General features: G+C 44.0%; 3 protein-coding genes across 3 annotated transcripts; 2 read left to right on the top strand and 1 right to left on the bottom strand.

Moving 5' to 3' along the window:
* Nucleotides 1-10604: 10604 nt before the first annotated feature.
* LOC128309244 (mitochondrial outer membrane protein SLC25A46) lies at nt 10605-12421 on the top strand. Its single transcript, XM_053045620.1, has 6 exons — nt 10605-10712; nt 10793-10956; nt 11041-11323; nt 11404-11460; nt 11535-11750; nt 11832-12421. The coding sequence occupies exons 1-6, from the start codon at nt 10672-10674 to the stop codon at nt 12367-12369; spliced, it is 1299 nt and encodes a 432-aa protein (XP_052901580.1). The 5' UTR covers nt 10605-10671; the 3' UTR covers nt 12370-12421.
* Nucleotides 12422-12611: 190 nt separating this feature from the next.
* LOC128309234 (zinc finger protein OZF-like) lies at nt 12612-14459 on the top strand. The gene is made up of 4 exons (XM_053045613.1): nt 12612-12785; nt 12846-13048; nt 13113-13909; nt 13986-14459. The coding sequence occupies exons 1-4, from the start codon at nt 12648-12650 to the stop codon at nt 14387-14389; spliced, it is 1542 nt and encodes a 513-aa protein (XP_052901573.1). The 5' UTR covers nt 12612-12647; the 3' UTR covers nt 14390-14459.
* On the bottom strand, nt 14365-14958 carry LOC128309267 (probable small nuclear ribonucleoprotein G). The gene is made up of 3 exons (XM_053045633.1): nt 14827-14958; nt 14613-14760; nt 14365-14543 (listed from the first exon to the last, which is right to left on the bottom strand). The coding sequence occupies exons 1-3, from the start codon at nt 14856-14858 to the stop codon at nt 14493-14495; spliced, it is 231 nt and encodes a 76-aa protein (XP_052901593.1). The 5' UTR covers nt 14859-14958; the 3' UTR covers nt 14365-14492.
* Between the last annotated feature and the right edge of the window lie 3468 nt (nt 14959-18426).

Here is an 18426-nt window from a genome sequence, read left to right as displayed (position 1 = left end):
TAAATCATAGCGAATTATCGCTAGCAGTTAACTGCAGTTGGTGCATAATGAGTTTGCTGCTCATTTCGGCTGCAGTTGGTTGCGCAACTGCGTTCGTGCTGTTTGTTGTAGTTGTTGGTTATGTGGCGCAAGTTCCTGAACAACGCAGACGTGTCAGAATGCATTTCGTGTTTCTTCTAGCAGCCTGATGAAGAAGCGTTTAGCGTAGATTTCATTATGTCATGCAACAAAATGGTGAACAGACTAGTGTTGGAGACATTGAGTTACATAATTTCGTTTTTGTTTGCTATAATTATACAATTCCACGAGTGTTTAATTATTAACCATTAAATCACACAGCACGGCAACCCATAATGACAACTGCCACTGCCACCTGATAAGTTCATCAAGGAAAAAGGATTGACTGTTATTACTTATAAATGGGCATCATCAAAGTGACTGCTTCATCTCAAAGCTTCTACGCTACTTCAATCACCTTTCGTCAACTGGCTGACCGATTCGACGGTTGATTACAGCCGCGGTTGACAAGGACCAAATTGAAATTGACGTCCGAGCGTAATTAGTGTCCCGTACCACCGTCACGCACACGTTCACGCACGCCCGAGTCAACACTTTACAATCTGGCTCTGGCTGGAAATCTGGCCCCCATGGCACAAAGGAATCTACCCGAACAGAGCGACCATCCGAAGACGGGTGTTGAAGGTGTTTGAATATTTATCAAGCAACTATAAAATGTTCTTACGTTGACAACATGTCAACGGCAGGCGCGGGCACGTTTCGCAAAAGCTGGTTGGGCTGTTAAATAATTCATTACCACGGTCTGGGGGCAAGAAGCAAGGGAAGACAGGGACTGGGGTGTGTGTTAGGGGGACATGATTTGGCGCGGGAGTGTTTGCCCCCCTTTGCACGAGGAAGACAAGAACTTTCATCGAATTCAACGTTACGGTGTGTAGCGATATCTTGTGATTTGGGCTGAGATTGTGCACAAAACCATCATCCTGTCCCCACCCGTGGTGCGCTCATGTGGGAATATTTACGTACGAGACAGTACACTCACGGGCAATATGTTCCAGTCCAATGTTTGCAAGTTGTCGATACAGTCGGTATGGACGGTTGAGTACCGGTGAGGGGGTTAGAAAGTTGCGTTCGCATGTGTTTCTTACTTTTTAAAAATACTTTCTGGAGCTAGTCAATATTGTATTGAACAGTGTGGCAGGAGAGGACATTCAAGGAGAGAGTTACCGTAGTGACTGGAAAGCATTGTTAATAAATTGTAAAGGATGAAGAAGATTAAAATATAAATTTGTTCTGCCTGTGTTTAAACAAATTTTGAAAGAAACAATAACAAAATACAGAAGGAAACCATGTAATGGAGGCGCCTTGTAGTTCACTTATCGCTAATCGATTATCGACTTATTTTTCTTCCCGTGTTGAACGACCGTTAACAACAGTGTGATGATTATCAATAAACAACTTGAAGCACAATGTAAAACACATCGATTGACACTAATATCGTACATCTAAATAGTTTTTAATCTCACTGAAAAATATATCATAGGTAAACAGCTAATTGCGCCTAATAGTATGCAATTTGCTTCACAGCATGATTTGTTTCATGCTCTGACGGGAAGAAACACCACACCGGAGCATGGATGAATGTTCTTTTGCGCTCTACATTTCACCTGATAAGCTTCATCCGTTGTCAGCCAGTCGTTAAAGCCGTTGAACATACCATCAAGCCACTCGATATGTAAAATAAACTCACAACTCATTTGTTTTACGGTGTAACGTAGAGAAAGTTTAGAGCGATATGGTTCACACACCTTTCTTCGCTATTTGTTCAGCGTTTATATAATGTATTACTATGGTCGCTTTGCAGTGCACACTTTACCGCTTTCGTTCCGTGATGGTATGTTATCAATGGTGGAAATCTCTGTACGACGCCATCAATAGTGAATGACGCTGACGAACGACACCTGTTTGTATACATAAGTTTATGTTGCGTAGTTTGTCGAGTAAAAAAAGTTTATTATTCTGTGTACTACATATGAGACATGGTTGGATGTTTCCAGCCGTTTGCTACAAAGAATGAAACTAGCAACATAAAACCGTCCTCAAGGACGACCTTCAAGCAATTTATAGCGCGATAGAAGCTGTGGGACTTACTCGGGGAACTCAAAATGGAAACTTATTCGGAATTGCTAATATTGTTTTGCTGAAAGTATCTGCGTTAAAGTTTTATCATTGTGATGATAAAAATTAAATATATGTTTGGCTTAAAATTTGAATTCTGTAATGTTTAGCTCCAAGCGAAACAGCATAACGATTCGAAAGCGCACTTTCTACAGTACACATCAAGGACACAGGTCCGCGTTCTCGCCAGTGCCTGGTGCCCGAAACCAAGGAGAAACTACTTTCGATTTTATGCGTGGCTTCGTGTCCTCTTCCGCTGGACACACCCTTCCGCACCCTCGCCCAAATCGAAAAGATGAAACGAAAACACAGAACAGAACGCGGGTGAGAAGCCTCCGTGTGGTTGCAGCTTGTTGGTTCGGTTTAGAATGTTCCACCACGGGGAACTCGAGGGGAAATGGTTTGCGAAAGGAAAGTCGTGTCCAAAATGCGAAGACCGAAACCAACCACCACCGATCCTGTTGGCCCCTCGACACAAAACCGATGGGCAATGGTGAATTCTTCCCATACATTACCACACATACGACCCCATTCCACCGTTGCACACATACACCATCCCCACCAACCACCGCTGTCGGACGTTATCTGTTTGTACCCTCGCCACCCGGCCACCCACCTCGCAGAAAAGCACTCCCACAAGCGGACGCAATTTTACTGCTTTACATTTCCATCGACCTCTCTACCTATGTAATGCTCGACGCACTGTTCTGTGCTATTCAGCTCCGGCGTACGCAGCACGGCCCGGTCGGTCGAGCTCGTCTTTCCCGTGCGTTTGGTTTCTTGGTCGAAAGAAAATAGCCTCTTTCTGGTCCCCACATGGTTTTAAGCTTTTGAAAAACCCCTTTTACCGCCGCCCCAAAGTCCGCTCGGCAACCGCGCGTTGCCTGCTACGGTGACCAGCCGAGCGGCCGAGTGGCCACCGGTCCCTATGTACAGCGCATAATATGTATACGCATGTTGTAAAATATACACACAAACACACATAATCCTTGCTCTCGAAGTCGAGGCTTGGTTCAAAAATGCTGCTTTGCTTTCTCCTCACACACCATTAAAAGGCTTCGAAGGATGCTGGCCCGGACTAGGGCTAAGAGGAGAGGGGAGGAGGGGGGGGGGGGGTAAGGACACGGGAGGAGAGGATCGAACCCGTGGGAAAGGGGAAACCGGTGGGAGTTGAGAGTAAATTATGCGTGTCACCCTTTCACTGCAAAGCCGTTTCGTTTGTCCTGATGCTGCTGCTGCTGCTGCTGCTGTTGTTGCGTCACGTCGCCTGGACACTATCCTTTGCTCTGGCCAATGCTCTGGCCTGCTTCCGTACATATTGTAATTTATGTTCTGCCACACGAGCAGGACAGAAAGGAAAGGGAAAGGAACAGGGGATGGGGCACGAGCAAGGGAGGACGGGTAGGTGGGTGACGGTAGAGCGAACGAGTAGAAACTCCACGCAATGACTAGTCCGCCGGCCAAATGTGTCTATGACTAGGCGGTTGTTAAGGATGGTCTGTTGCTTTGCTTACAATCTTTCCCACTTTCTCAGCTGGCCATTCATCTGACCGTTTCTTTTGCTTGCTGCAGCGCTCCATTGAAACGGTGGCACTGTGAGCACGAGGGATGATATTTGGATAAACATTATTAAAAATTTAAATAATAAACAATAATCCTGTTTCAATGTTTTATTTTAAAAACTTTTTAACGATATTTGATATCATTTAAAAATAGATTGAGAAATGTGTAATTAAAAATACATTTTAAAAGTGGATTGCATAATTTTAGGCAAACACGTTGAAACGCAACAACAGCCGTTGAAACATATATATATTGAAAAATATAAAATGCATAACAGATAGAACCATTGGAAGTAAATCCACTTGTTGAACGGCGGATTGCATAAATGTAGGCAACACGTATAACCGTTGAAATTAATTTGTCCAGAGGATTGGATAAATGGATGGAGCAGACAAGCGGATTGCATATTTTTTGGCGTATAATGTAATAATTTATCACTGAATGTTCAAAGCGATAATCAATGCGATCAGGCATGGTTTTTTTTTTGGAAAAATAAAAACAAATCAAAATACATCAAAGTATGTTACCAAATAAATTTTAAATTTGTGAACCAAAATGATTCTCTAAAGGGATAAATCACTATCTGTTGTATTTTTGTCTGCTCCGTACTTAATGGAGGTTCGAAATGCTTGCTCAATACTTTATTTCACCTATTCGGAATGCTACGTGAACCTATAGTGCAAAACAATACCAACCCACCCAGTCTTCTACTGCTGGGAAAACCGGTGGGAATGACTGGCCTCCTTCCCCAGACGGTCCATTCGCTCGTTTACAGTCGCACAGCTTCAGTGCGTCGGCCGCCAAGGCAGGAAGCGCCGTGAGTGTTTGTACCACCACCCTCGCGTATTTACCGACATTCCCACTTCTGGCGAGTGATAGAGAGAAAGAGAGAAAGCGAGAAAGGAGGATGGTTGGTGGGTGAGGGTATGCTCATACCATGCGTAGCAAAACATCTCAACGTCCGAGTTTAAGTTGCTCGGATCTGGGAAGGAAATTTTTCCCGATGTGTGTAATGCGTGTTGAAGCTGCTGAGAAGCAAGCGTCCGGGTAAGGGGAAGGGTTGATTGGCCTCGCGGAGAGAATGGGGGGTAAAGTGTGGAAGCAATGAAAAATGGAATGAGACGCAGTGAAGGCGGGAAGGGCGGATAGCGTCACCGTACGTTCCGTGTTCGCGTCCCGTGCTGTTGTTGATGTACGTGTTGTTGTCTACATTTAGGCGTTTTTAGGCTGGCCGGCCCGGCCTAGCTAGCCCAGCGGTGACACAGGCGGGGTGGCACAAGGGCGATAGAATGGCCGAAAGTTACCATCGGTTTCGCTCTAAAGTATGTGTGCGTAAAGGGAAGGATGTGTTTGGTTTTGGGCCCATTCTCGAAGCACATACTGAGGGAGATATAATGATGATTTTCAGAATAAATATAAACCAGCATGGTGCTGGTGTTGCTGCTGCTGCTGGACTTGTTTTGCACCACTCTTCGTGCCCTAGCGTGCTCCCTTTTTTGAGCAAGTCCCTTCCGCTAGGCACGGTGTAAATGTGTTGCGCAAACACGCCAACATAGAAACATACTTACAGACAAGCTTTCGAACAGTCTGCACGAACGCAAACGTTTGCCGGTTTACGTACGCACACGGCACTAGTGTCCTTGCAAAACGAACAAACCAACCGAGCGGTGTGGCATAGTTCCTATTGGAAAGCCTTAGTACCGAAGAGTGCGAGTGCTAGTTGTACTTTTGCTGCACTCTGTGGATTGGAACCGGCAGGAAGGGTGCTAAGAAGGTTTAAAATTTGCGCCAACAGCCCGGTGAGAAAGGGGGAAGCAAAATTATTGCCTTACACGATTCTAAGAACATGGACTTTTGTATTGTTGGAAGATGCTACATTTTGGGTCACACTCATCCACAGACCGAACAGCCCTTGGAATTAGGAACCGTTCATGGCGTGTTGTTTTTTTTTGTGAGGGATTTTAATTTTTTCACTACTTAATATGGTTTACCAAGTTATTGAGTTATTAAACTGCAGGACAAATGCAGGATGCAGTTAATACAAAAAATGTTTAATTTTTATGTATTAATTTTTATTTTAAAGCTTGCCATTGAAATGGATATTTTAAAGGGGATAATGTTAAAACAAAATCTAAATTTGATAAATTTGAATAACAATAAAACAAAATTTGCTTAAAATAAAAAATCCAAAAATTATCAACTTGCATGTAATTAGTAAAAAACCGCCTAAAAGTATACTATTTGCAATACAAAAATACTACATTAAAATTTTATTTAGATACTTTGAAGCAATGTTCAAAATTGCGTCTGCTAAGATGTCTTGTTGGACTAAGCACATTTCAACTGGCAAGAAAATGTTGGATGAATGTTCTGTACATGCAAAATAATTAATCCAATTAGAGTTTACTCTTTCAGGTCCTGTTTTTCTCAAGCGTTGTTTTTATTTTTCTAATGCAAATAGAAAGACGCAACTTTTCGCCCAAGCGCCCCAGGCACGCTAAAACAATCGATTTCATCACTCAATCCCGCAGCAGACAATCACACGTAACGAACCTCTTACAATCCCGTCCCTTGTAGAAAATCCGTTCTTCTCGCATACGGTCAGTTTACGACGGTCTTTGTGTTTCCGTGCGCGTTTTTTCCGCGCTAAACCTAACGCATTTCCCTCACGGATGGAAAGCATTTCGGGTGTTTGAGGTGCATGAGGGAGTATATTTTAGAATGTGTTATAGGGTGAGGGTGGAAAAGTTTCCTAGGAAACAGGTGTACCCATACTCACCGTGAGCCAGAGTGAGACATGGGAAGATTGAGAAGGAAATAGAGCCAAGGGAAGCTGGCGCGATGCGTACCCGAGTAGCCGTAGAATGTCCGGTACCGGGTTCGTATCGTGGACTATGTAAATTTCTATTTCCTTCCAGTCCCCGGCTTCGATTGCCCAGCTTAACATCCATCCTTGAGACCGTTCCGTACCACCCTCCGGAAGGCAACCTCCGGTATGTATGGGCAGTGGATGGGTAAGGGCCAGCAGTCGTGTAGTTATTATAGCGCTACTTCACCCTCCTCTCGTTCGTTTGCATTTCATGCCGTTATGCCGTTATGTGTGTATGCAAAATGTGAATGTGAACACCGAGATGGTAAAGAATGCCACCGTTCCCTTATATGACAACCGTGGGCAAAGTCCGAAAACGTCGTTTACTTGCGCGACCCTTTTCTCGCATACTGTGTACGCTCACATGCAAAAGCCGAGACCGGGAGTGTTTGGCCGCGTCCTTTAAATATCCTTCGACCCGTTTCAACTCGAACGGGGGACAGCAGCCACGTTTGAGAATATGCGTACGTGAACGTGTGCTCCTGTGCTGTGCGTACGGTCCACCGTTTACGGACGTGTTCGGTACTGGTTGTGGAGCTGGTCCGGTGCTGCCGGGATGGAAAAGATATGTGCGAAAGGGGAATGTAATATATATAATAAGTCACCGGTAGGCAGTAGGCAGTGTCCGGCACAGTGCTCAGACCAGATAACGCGTCCCATTCGAAGTGGTGTTTTGGGAAGGAATGGCCGGGTTGCTGGTTGGTGGTTGCGGCTGATCATTTGTTCCTGCCCGGAAACCTACCCACGAGTCAGTCTTATTCAATCTTATGGAGAAGCTGTTTATCACGCCTAAACAAGGCAAAACATTACACAGCGAAAAACATTTTGTGCTGCAAATTGCATACTTTCAGGCGTATGTATCATGAGTAGTTAAAACGCCAGAATGTATGCAATATTGAGCAAAAATGTTATTTCATATTATTTGCTTTAAAAAATCATTTCCATTTTCAAAACAAGGCTGCTGCCTGGGAAGATACCAACCGGGACAATGGACGGTTGAAAGTGAGATGCCTCTGTAACGACGTGTTTTTCGGAGAATGCGCAATCTTCTACCAACCCCCACAGTGGACAGTGGACACCATACGGGAGTGGATTGCGCAATAACCCTACCGGGCAGACGGAGAAACAAATAAAGCGAAATATTTTTAATAATAATCGAATCGAATACATAAAACCCGCCAAAGGGTGTGGAAGACCGAATGTAGGCCGGCACATGACACCGAGACAACACCGTGCTGACCCTCGGCTCTGGACACCGTGCCCGGAAAACGATTTTCCCCTTCTACTGGTCTGGTTCTCCGGTACATTGAAATTAGGAAAAAATGGATATTCCGAATCGAAGTCAGTGGCGTGCGGTGTGGGACTTAATCGACCCTCCGGTATGAAGGCTAAATCCTTCGAGATTTCGACAAAGGTAAAATGGCAAATTGCTTTCCGTAACGGTGTTACCTTTGCAGCAAAGGGGTTGACCGAAACGGGGAAGGGATTGTCACCGGGAACACAACACAACAAACACACCATCCAGGGAGGGTGATAGTCTAAAAATTATCGATATGAATTATGATCGCATTGGTCGGTAAATAATGATGGTCAGGGCTTTGCATGGGGCGCTACAGAAACGTTCGAGCCCACCGGAGGGGTCGGTAAGTTTATGTTACGATAGAGTATCTCCACTGTTCACCCCGCCTCTGCTGGATTGTTTATTATCAAGGAACGATTGTGTTGGGTTTATTTTTTAAGATAGGAGCATTCTACGGTGGATGAAAAGTTTGTCCTGTTGTCCGTCCGTCCCGTTCGACAGTGTGTAGCCCCTAAAGGTAGGCTAGGATGATAAGTCTACTAATTGAATCATAATTAGTCAAAACACGTAGCAGCATCGTAGGAAATTTGAAGCAAGATGCAAAGCGAATTTTTGGGAATAGGAATGTCGAGTTCGGAAAGGGCAGTGAAGAGGTGAATGGGTGGACTGGTTAGTAGATGGCATTTAATCAGCATTTCTGATCGTTTGCAATATCCTAACGATGGAGCGGAAACAAGGGTAAAAGAAAAAGCCTTGAAGTTTGTTCAATGTTTTACGAGTTAATGTTAATGAAAGAAAGATTTTGGAGAAGTTTACATATTTAGATTTGTGTGTCACAAAAATCACTTTCACGTTTGCAACGCTTTGTTAAGTGTCAATTTAAAGCCATTTTGCATACGATCTCACAGTAAGTTTGTCACTTTACTACCGAGTGAAATCCTTTGGGTAGTAAACATAATTTTGTACCTTCGTGTATCCCTTCCCCCTTGGCGGTGTCAACATTCTTACGCGGCAAAATATTAATCAGCCAAAGCACAGCGAACAAGTGTGACCAAGAGCGGGACATGCAGTACATCTTGCGTACAAATTAATAAGACGCGCATCAGCAGCAAAAAAGCGACCGTAAACGACCCACCGTGAACGTGCAATATTACCCGTGGCAATAAAATAATATGGAACTGTAATGCCGGGGGGTATATAAACATTCCTTTAACCCCTTTCGGGTCTTTCTTCTGACCGGGGCAGCTACCAGCGGAGCACAAGTGTCAACGTACAAGCACCGGACGGTTTTTATAACTGTTCGTACGTGACTATTCCTCTAACGGTGATGAGGCCGAAATTCGTTAAAGTAAATTGATAAGGTAAGCCATTTCGGTACACACAAGCACTTAAGCATGTGTGAGCAGATATCTCAAAAAAAAGGGAAAAATTCTTCCCCATGACGCGATTATCTTGGACCGTAAAAAAATACCACCTGAATGAGAAAACGGAAAATGACCACTTGGTCGTATTATATGGTGTTACCCGGAAGAGGATGCGTGTGTCGTCCACGTTTACTACGCGGGCTGTTACTTTATGGAAATGATGAAAATGGCCGGTAAAATGTTTGTTGAGTAGTATTTCATAATTGAATTGCGTAAAAAACTGATTACCCAGTCGTTTCCATATCTTTTAAGTGTAAGTGTGCTAAAGTGTGCTAATATAGTTGTATGCAGTTTAGATAGCGTTATGAAAACATACAAATTTTAATTTAACAAGTTTAGGTGCACATACTTTAAAGGAAGCGCCTTAATGTAAATCAATTTGTTGTTTTTAGAAAGTCCTTTTGTTTAACGTCTCGATATAATACGAAAAAAAAATAGACGAGAGAGCAATGAATGAATTTTGTCATATTAGTAATTTCTATAAGGTTTTCATTTTCATAATGGGAAGCATGGACAAATTACAAACTGCTTTTAAATTACCATCTTACATTTTGTAACCAAACGATTCAGAGACGTTGAGGCTTGCAGTAAAATAGAGATGAGGAGCAGCTAAGACTACCGTTAAACAGTTTGGACAACATTTGCTGCTGAAATGGATTGGCTATGCACTGATGTATCCTACTTTTTGATCCTTTTGATCCTTATTTGATTTTTACTTTTCTATTACATACCTTTAGGCGTCTCAAAACTATATATCGTCAGTATGAACAATCAATCGCAATGTGACATCGTTAAATGTGAATTATGTTTTCAGCTACGAAATCCAACGCTTAATTGAGATGCTGTTTTATAAATCAAAGTGGAAAAAGTAAGCAAAATTAAACTTTATACTTTTCTTATAAATCGTTTTATTTTAAACTTAATTTATACCTAAGATTTATAAACCATTTTCACCGGGCTATGAGGTTTCTCAAAACTAGCAGTTTCCAGGCTGGTGAAGAAAATATGAATTTGAAAGCCGTGTTTTGAACATGAAATTGAACATTTTGGTGATTGTGGATTAAATATTCGTTTTCAAGCTTTTGAAAATATGATCCAGAAAAATACGTTTTTTTCCTTATAAGCCACCACAGTTTGAATAGAAGTTGTATTGTTTCGCTGCTGTTGTGCTGCTCTCAACTGTCAAAGCAATGTGTCAAATTCGAAATGATCCAGCCCCGCTTTGCCGTCTATAGTCGTCTATTATTTTTTTACTAAATATTGAACCTGTGCAAAATTTTGCAAACATATAAAGAAATCGGGTTTGCACATAAATGTAGCCGATGTTTAACCACCAAATGGCCGGCCTGGAAGATTACGAGCGGTAAGGGATGGGTTTCTTCGATTATCCTTGAAGCGGTGGTATAATTTTGTGCTGGGTTTGTGTAATGCTTTCCACCGTAGGTACCTGGAAGATGAGGACGAGTTAGATAATGCGCGGTTCCTCTCGGCATACAAACACACACTGGACGATGGGCAGTATCAGTTCATCAACTCGGAGCGAGATCTTACGCTTCCACTGCAAAAGCACAAGAACGTACAGCCGCTGTACGAAAGCCCAGAGGATGGTAAGAACGAAAAAGAGGTGTTTGTTTACATTTCGGTATCATTTAATCAAATTTTTTGGGTTCTTATTTGCTTGGTGGAATTAGAAATATCGTTGCGAAAATACCTCGGTGCAAGCGTTAACCTCATCAGCTTGATAACGGAGAACCTGTTATGCCATCCGTTTTTGGTGCTGCGACGACAGTGTCAGGTGCATCATACAGCCAAACGGTACCACGTTATTCCGATCACTCTGCTCCCAGTGATTGTGCATCTGCACCAACGGCAGGGTGTTACGACGCTATGGAAAGGTATCGGGAGTGTGCTGCTGGTGCGTGGCATGACACTGGCTGTGGAGGATGTGATATCAAAGTTTACGCCCTGGCCAAAGTAAGGGATCCACAGGGCAAAAGTACAAAGTCGGACAAATTAGTAACTACAACGCTAACAGAATGGTTTTTTTCTTGTAGGGAAATTAATGCTAAGACTACCGTTAAACAGTTTGGACAACATTTGCTGCTGAAGTGGTAAGTAATTGGCTAGGATCATCACGATCATTCACGATGCTAAGAACTGTGCTATTATGTACCTCTTCACTCAGCATAAGCATAGCGGCGGTTGTACCATTTTATTCTGCATCGCTCGTCGAAACCGTCCAGAGCGATATTGCCAGTGAAAAACCGGGTATATTCGACGTATTTCGCGAGGGGGCTAGCCGATTACTGTCATGGAGCGTACCGCAGAAAGGACGCATGTTACCGGTGTGGGCTTTAGTCGGACCGAGTATTTCCCTGGGGCTATCGAAATATGTTTGTCAGTAAGTTATTGTTTTAAAAACATTGACTTCTACTTGGGACGGTCCAGTGCGTGATATAAAAACATTCCATCCTCTTTGCAGGTTGTTCGTTCGCGGGATTTCAACGAGAATCATGTGCAGACGGGTAACGTTTTACGAGGAACGTCGGGGTGCACGTACACGAGATTTCGCCGCCCAAAGTCAGGTGATCGAGGTGTACTCTACCATGATCTCGCTGATGACAACCGAGATGATCTTCTACCCGTTCGAAACGATCCTGCACCGGATCCAGCTGCAGGGAACGCGCACAATCATCGATAATCTCGACTCGGGCTACTCGGTGGTACCCATCCTAACCAGCTACGAGGGTGTGGTCGATTGCTACCGGCAAACGTTAGCTACCGAGGGCGTTAGCGGCCTTTACAAAGGATTCGGTGCGATGATTCTCCAGTTTGCGGCGCATGTGGCCGTGATCAAGCTGGGCAAGTGGTTCATTACGCAGATTTCTGAGCTGATGTCGAGCAAACCGCCTGCCAAGGTGGTGGAGTTTTACAAGCTAGAAGGTAAAACGCCCGTTGGTTCTGCCACGATGTCCCGTAGCATTAGCGGCATTAGCTCGCTTAGTGAAGAAATATCGTAGTTGTGTTGTAATGATTGCACGTTGAAATGAGGAAAAATACAAAATATGTTCGTTCAAGTCTTAAACTGCTTTTGAAACGAGTAACTTAATGCGTAAATGATAGGGTTGAAGAAACAACTTCAGAAACGAATCCAATGATCGCATTCCTACTTTTCAACAATCGATTTGAACGCCCTTGAAGGAACTGTCATCTGGGAGCTGTCAGTCGAAGGGACTGCAATGTTATTGTTTTGAAACGCGCATCAGCGCATAGAAAGGAGATAGCGGTGGAAGCAAAAATGGATAATTTGTTGGATTTGCGGGTTATTTGTTGCACGTGTTTGAATGTTACGCACAGTACGATATCGGTCCGTCATCAAGATTTAAAGTATGATGTTTCACTCGCAGAAATGATCCATAAAATTTCCTTACTTGAGGTAAGTTGAATCGAACTCTGCGATCGAATGTTGTTGATGTACCAGAACTTATATTTACAGTTCAAACCCAACGATGATTTTCCCGATAAACTGTGCTATACGTGTGCTGATAAGCTTCGAACGGCCTACGATTTTCGATTGATGTGTGACGATTCCAGAACTATTCTACTTAGGCATCGGAAAAACACTCCAACTTCAACAACACTGGAACCGCCTGAGTCTGGAGAAGAGGAGCTGAATAATGAAGGAAGCCCTACTCCTTTGTAAGTGCCGTCTCTTGGCTCAATGTATTATGTAGTCTTTCAACGAAAAAAATGTCTATTGCAGAGACACAAGTAACGATTTAATCGAATATGACGGTGAAGTGGAATACCTGGAGGAATATCTTTTAGATACAGAAGAATCTCTACCATCAGAAAATATCAACGATTCATTCGTTGAAGAATGTATCGACTATGAGCCCACCATTGATGAACAAAACATTGCAGAAGAGGATAATATAGGCTATGAATTAGGTACAGAAAATCAAACAAACCAAGAGCAAACCACCGATGAGGATGAGACGCGGGAAAACGAACATCGGTGCTCGATTTGTGGGGTCGTTTTAAGCAAAATGGCTCACCTACGACGCCATATGAGAGCTCACACCGCTGCCAAACCCTATCGATGTACTCAGTGTCCGAAAACCTTTACACGATCGGATAACTTACGGGTGCACGAAGCAAATCACTCGCAGGAGCGCAGATTTAAGTGTCCGCAGTGTGATCAGTGCTATAAAACCATGAATGCGATGAAGCTCCATATGAGCGTACGGCACAAAGAGTATGTCGAAGCGAACTTCCATGCCTGCACCATTTGTAGCGCGTTTTTTAAAACCAAAGAGCAGCTGAACGTACACATGAACAAACACCGGATCGAAAATCGGCTCGTCTGTTACATTTGTGGCAAAACCTTTGTCGATCTGTTGCGCTACGAAGTGCATGTAAAGAATCATGCAATTGCGGATTGCGAACCCTTGCAGTGTTTCCATTGCTCGAAGCAGTTTCCTAGTAAGACGCAACTAATGCTTCACATACGGTACCATTCCGCGGACAAATCGTTCAAGTGTAAATATTGTGAGACAAGTATGGAACAATTAATCGCGACTGGAGCAGAATGTGCGTCTTCATTTGGTTTTGAATGTTTTACCTTTCGTTACAGGTTTCTCGCGGAGCACAGATTTAAAAACACATGAAGACTATCACACCGGCACAAAGAACCATACGTGCAAAACGTGCGGTAAAAGCTTCCATCGACAGAACACGCTGAAAACACATATGAAGATTCACACCGAGGAAAAGCCGTACCAGTGTTCACACTGTCCGAAAAAATTTCGCCAGAAGTATGATATGATTACGCACGAGCGTCGCCACACAGGCGAACGGTTCCAGTGCGATATGTGTGCGGAGAAGTTTATTCACGCTCATCAGCTGAATTCTCATTTGAAAATAGTTCACAAATGCGACGTTCGGTGCCGTAAGCGTGGCGTGACGAAGATTTTTAACGAGCCTAAGATGAACACTGACTCAACATCGGTTCTAAGTGGAGAAGGTAATGAAGTGTAAGTCTTAATCGCCATTTCCATGGTGAGTTATGAGAGCAAAATTGTACAATAAAGTTTTCCAAGAGTGATTAAGTTTATTCGAAGATTGAGTACCGGTAGCATACCTATATCCTGTCTAACGCTTCCACCATGATGATACTGTTGCCCCGAATAACCTGCAATGTTAGATGACACCGGCTTATGAGGCACGATTCTTGCAACGCATGCAAATTGCTCACACTTACCACCATTCCGATGTTGTTACGGGTGCCATCTTTGCACTCCTCAATCGATTCATCTACCACGACGTTCATAAACGGATCGAAACCACGCAGGATGCCGGAAACAACTCGTCCTCCATTGAGCTTCAGTGAAAGCCGCTTGTCCATGTACCTAACAGAACGACGAAAGTGAGTTAGAATTTGTTTTACAAATGCTGCAAATCAATGCGGTGATTACTTCTTCAACTCTGGCGGATGTGCTTTCGACATTTTTTACGAATGTTGCGTATATTTTATTGAAAAGCAAGGAAAATGCACTAGAAGTGGTGCCGCAAACGGAGAACGCGCGTTGTTTGGATTTGTTTGACAGTTCGTAATGTATAGGATGGCAGGTTTGTACAATGACAGGAAATGTCAAACGCTACGTTCGAAAAGTGAATGTGAGATGTAGATGGCGCTACTTAAGCTGTAATTTTACAACATTTAACGTTTTTTGTAATGTTTCAAGCATAATCCCTTAAATTTAAACATTAAAGAAGTATCGATTGAATAAATAACTTAATAAAAACTGAAGTTATTTATGCTTTAATAAATAAGTTTCCTGTTCAATATAGCGCGAATGTCAAAGATGCTGCTGCTTTAAGGGCTTCTGGATACTTTTAATCAGCTTCGAGGCGAAACTATCTTCCTTCCATAAAAGAAATTTATGCAATAAAATTGTAGTTTTGTCACAAATTAACAAGCTAATTTCTTTAACTTAAGATGTGCATATCAGAAAAAGTGCAATAAATAACACACTGTAGCTCTACAATCTTTCAGTCAAACTTGAAGCTTCACTGATCAGTACCAGCTTAAATTTGGTGTAGCTATAAATCCTCAAAGAAAAACTCCGTTACAGTCAGCGTGAGAAGAATTCCAATGTATTTTTAATACATTTTCCAAACACCTAGCTTACAGGGCACACCGTGCAGGTTATTAAATATGAATTAAAAGATTCTCACAAACTCTTAACCGCAAAAGATCAGGACGTCACACGCGCGTTAGCGTGTGGATGATTGGAATGCTAGATTATCGAACTCGTTCAGGCAGAATCTAAATCAGTGAACAGTTGGAAGGAGTTAAACCGCAAGATGTCGTGTGCGCCCATTTTTTCCAGCAAACCAACCTCCCTCTCCCCGTTTGCATACACTGGATAAGCCTCGATCATGTCAAACGGGTTGCCAATATTAGTCACTATCATCAAACGCTAAGTCGTCAGTATTCTCGGAACACGATGTTGACCGAGTCTTGCCTTCGTTGCGTCCCGGTTTCGGAGTAAACAAAACAGCAACATAACCGGTACGGTGAAGGAATACAAATGACTGCTTCGTGTATCAGCTCGTACGGTGGGATAAGTTATTTGATAGGTATCCATCCATCTTGCTGGCTTTGCCAAGGCACGGGGTTTCGCACGCGGTCTGATGCGGGCTGATGATGGTGATAATGCGTGGAAAAGTTCGGTAGAATAAACAAGCCGGTTCTTGTGTATCAGTTGCTAGGAAGTATGGTGACCATCTGTGGCGGGGGAACTGGGAAATAGAAAACGCACGAGGAAACTTTCCGCTATGTCAACAGTTGTACCAAAGTTCGGCGAACGTTGCATGGTCATGATAGTGAAATGATTTCATTACTGCACTACTGAATGAATTTAGGCACTGCTAATGAATGAAAAGTGTGTCCTCTGGTGCACGGAGCTTAAGTGTTTTTCTCCACGTCTTTGCGTAACATCTTCGCGGCCTAGCTTAATGCCATTGCATACGGGTACGTTCGATAGACCTTCATCGCAATCGACTGACGCCGGTCGTCGTGTCGTACAATGACGCCACGACGCCACTTGAAAGGCAAAAAACCCCTCGCCCATTCGCAAGTGGCGCTCAAGAACCGACGCTCGAAGGGCTTGTAATGCGCACGAGTGACACAATTTCAATTCGCGGGGCTTTTTTCTGAATTACTTCCTGCAAGTGAGCTCTTGGGGCTTGGCACATCTCGAATGGATGGCACATTTGTGAAGGATCGGCATCGGCAGAAGCCCTTCTGAAGCGTAGAACGAAGAACGAGAGCGAAAAAATACGCCAAGAACGCTAGAATAAATTAGTTGCAAAACTTTGTCAGCACGCTCCGGGTCCGGGTTGAAGCTATGGGAGGCCGGATATGAAAGGGAGCCGAGTGAGCAATGTAAGTCATACAGGCTGCGGTGCCTTTAGCACTATCATCAGCGTTCGGTTCGGTTTTGTCAACCCGTCAGTGCCCGTCATTCCAAGGATTGGAGCGTGTAACGTCTTGGACTGTAGAACGCTGTGAAGGTGACTATTAAGCATAACCATTACCAGACATTGGCGGGTTTTCAGGTGCCGAACTGTGACTAATTGAACGGCATCACCGGTCTGACGAAGGTCTGTGTAAACCTGTCATCACCGAACCACGGCCCAATCGGACACGGATATCTCAACCTCGGTGATGGCCCCATATCACGCGAACACAATGGGGGCACACGAAAACATACCAAAACGGTTTGGCTGGCTAGGTTGAGGTTTAGTGCAATGACAAATGATGCCCCCTTGTAACTGTAACCGTACGCCAGAAAACGTCTGATGTTTGGCCTCGAGTAATTGCAATTTAATTGATAATGCAGTTCAATTCCATTTCCCTCGATGGTTTCCTGGGGCCAAGGTTTCGTCGACTGGTTTGCCCAAGACGCCGTACACACGTACGTAGGTGTCTTGGGCTTCACACAGAAGGGGTTGGGGGTAGGGGGTGGTTCTCCACACAAAAGCCACCAGATGTAATTAATTATGTTCATCTTACCCTTGTCAGAGTGTTGAAGGGCGCTCGGAACAGGAAACGTGTGGGGAAAGGGGAGAGGGTATATGCTACCGTCCGTACGGGGGATAGAAAATCAACCGGCATTGACATCGGCTCGGGGCTCGCAGTGACATTTGATTTTGGCCGGCTCGACACACTGTGCAGGAGCAACACGTCTAACAAGTGAGTAGTCGCACACGTACACGTAAGTGTGGAAGACAACAAGTTCCGCTTCCGTTAACGAATTGTGAAGGCGGTTCGCACACACACATATATATAGAGCCTCCCGTACAGGCACGTCCACATTGAGAGAGAGAGAGAGAAAAAAAAAAAAAAAACCCACAGGACTTTCGGCAACACCTGTTGCTGGTGATGTTTGCGTTTCATTAAAAAGACGAACTGTTGGAATAAAGTTTTCCGCACACACAGCCACACGTATCCCACCGTGTTCGTGTGAGCCTAGAGTGTGAGCGGTGGTTGGGGTTCGCTTAGTGTGAGAAAGGGGAAATGCATTCAACGCCCGCAACCCGTCCCGGGTATTAATTTTTCGCTTTCACAGCACCGAAAAGCTGGTAGCTTTTTGACGTTCCAGCGAAGCGTGGCCCAAAACCTTGTGAAATGCGCCCGACAAGGAATGGGATTCCTCCTAGGCCGCAGTCAATTATCGTATTTTGGGATGATTGCTGGATTGCGGGTGGTGGTGGGAATTGAGCGAGGCGGGAGCGACCGATTGGGTCAGCCACATCGTTTGGCAACCGGCATAAACTTCTTCATTTCATCGCTCGGTGTTGGGAGGGGTGGTGTGTTTGTTTTTTTTTCCTCTTCTTTTCTGTTGGTCCTTTGGACATCCAGGCCCAGTTTTGCATCCCCTGGACAGGGGGGGGGCTGCCACCGGGGCTTTTAACAATCGTTTTCAATTAAATTCAATTACACACTCCACTGGACAAATTCCACCAGATTCACTGTCCATTTATTAGCGTTTGTGGATACATTCCCC

The sequence above is a fragment of the Anopheles moucheti genome, chromosome 2 (genome assembly GCF_943734755.1).
Source record: "Anopheles moucheti chromosome 2, idAnoMoucSN_F20_07, whole genome shotgun sequence".
In the NCBI taxonomy this organism is placed as follows: Eukaryota; Metazoa; Arthropoda; class Insecta; order Diptera; family Culicidae; genus Anopheles; species Anopheles moucheti.
The sequence above is the reverse complement of the archived record's forward strand: the minus strand, read 5'-3'. Positions and strand labels throughout refer to the sequence as shown.

Coding starts and splice junctions, on each gene's coding strand:
- LOC128309234 (XM_053045613.1), top strand. CDS start 12,648: ATGGATAATTTGTTGGATTTGCGGGTTATTTGTTGCACGTGTTTGAAT. Junction 12,786..12,845: donor ATAAAATTTCCTTACTTGAG/GTAAGTTGAATC, acceptor TTATATTTACAG/TTCAAACCCAACGATGATTT. Junction 13,910..13,985: donor GTGTAAATATTGTGAGACAA/GTATGGAACAAT, acceptor CTTTCGTTACAG/GTTTCTCGCGGAGCACAGAT.
- LOC128309244 (XM_053045620.1), top strand. CDS start 10,672: ATGTTTAACCACCAAATGGCCGGCCTGGAAGATTACGAGCG. Junction 11,461..11,534: donor CAACATTTGCTGCTGAAGTG/GTAAGTAATTGG, acceptor CTCTTCACTCAG/CATAAGCATAGCGGCGGTTG. Junction 11,751..11,831: donor CTATCGAAATATGTTTGTCA/GTAAGTTATTGT, acceptor TCCTCTTTGCAG/GTTGTTCGTTCGCGGGATTT.
- LOC128309267 (XM_053045633.1), bottom strand. CDS start 14,858: ATGTCGAAAGCACATCCGCCAGAGTTGAAGAA. Junction 14,761..14,826: donor CATCCGCCAGAGTTGAAGAA/GTAATCACCGCA, acceptor TCGTTCTGTTAG/GTACATGGACAAGCGGCTTT. Junction 14,544..14,612: donor GTAACAACATCGGAATGGTG/GTAAGTGTGAGC, acceptor CTAACATTGCAG/GTTATTCGGGGCAACAGTAT.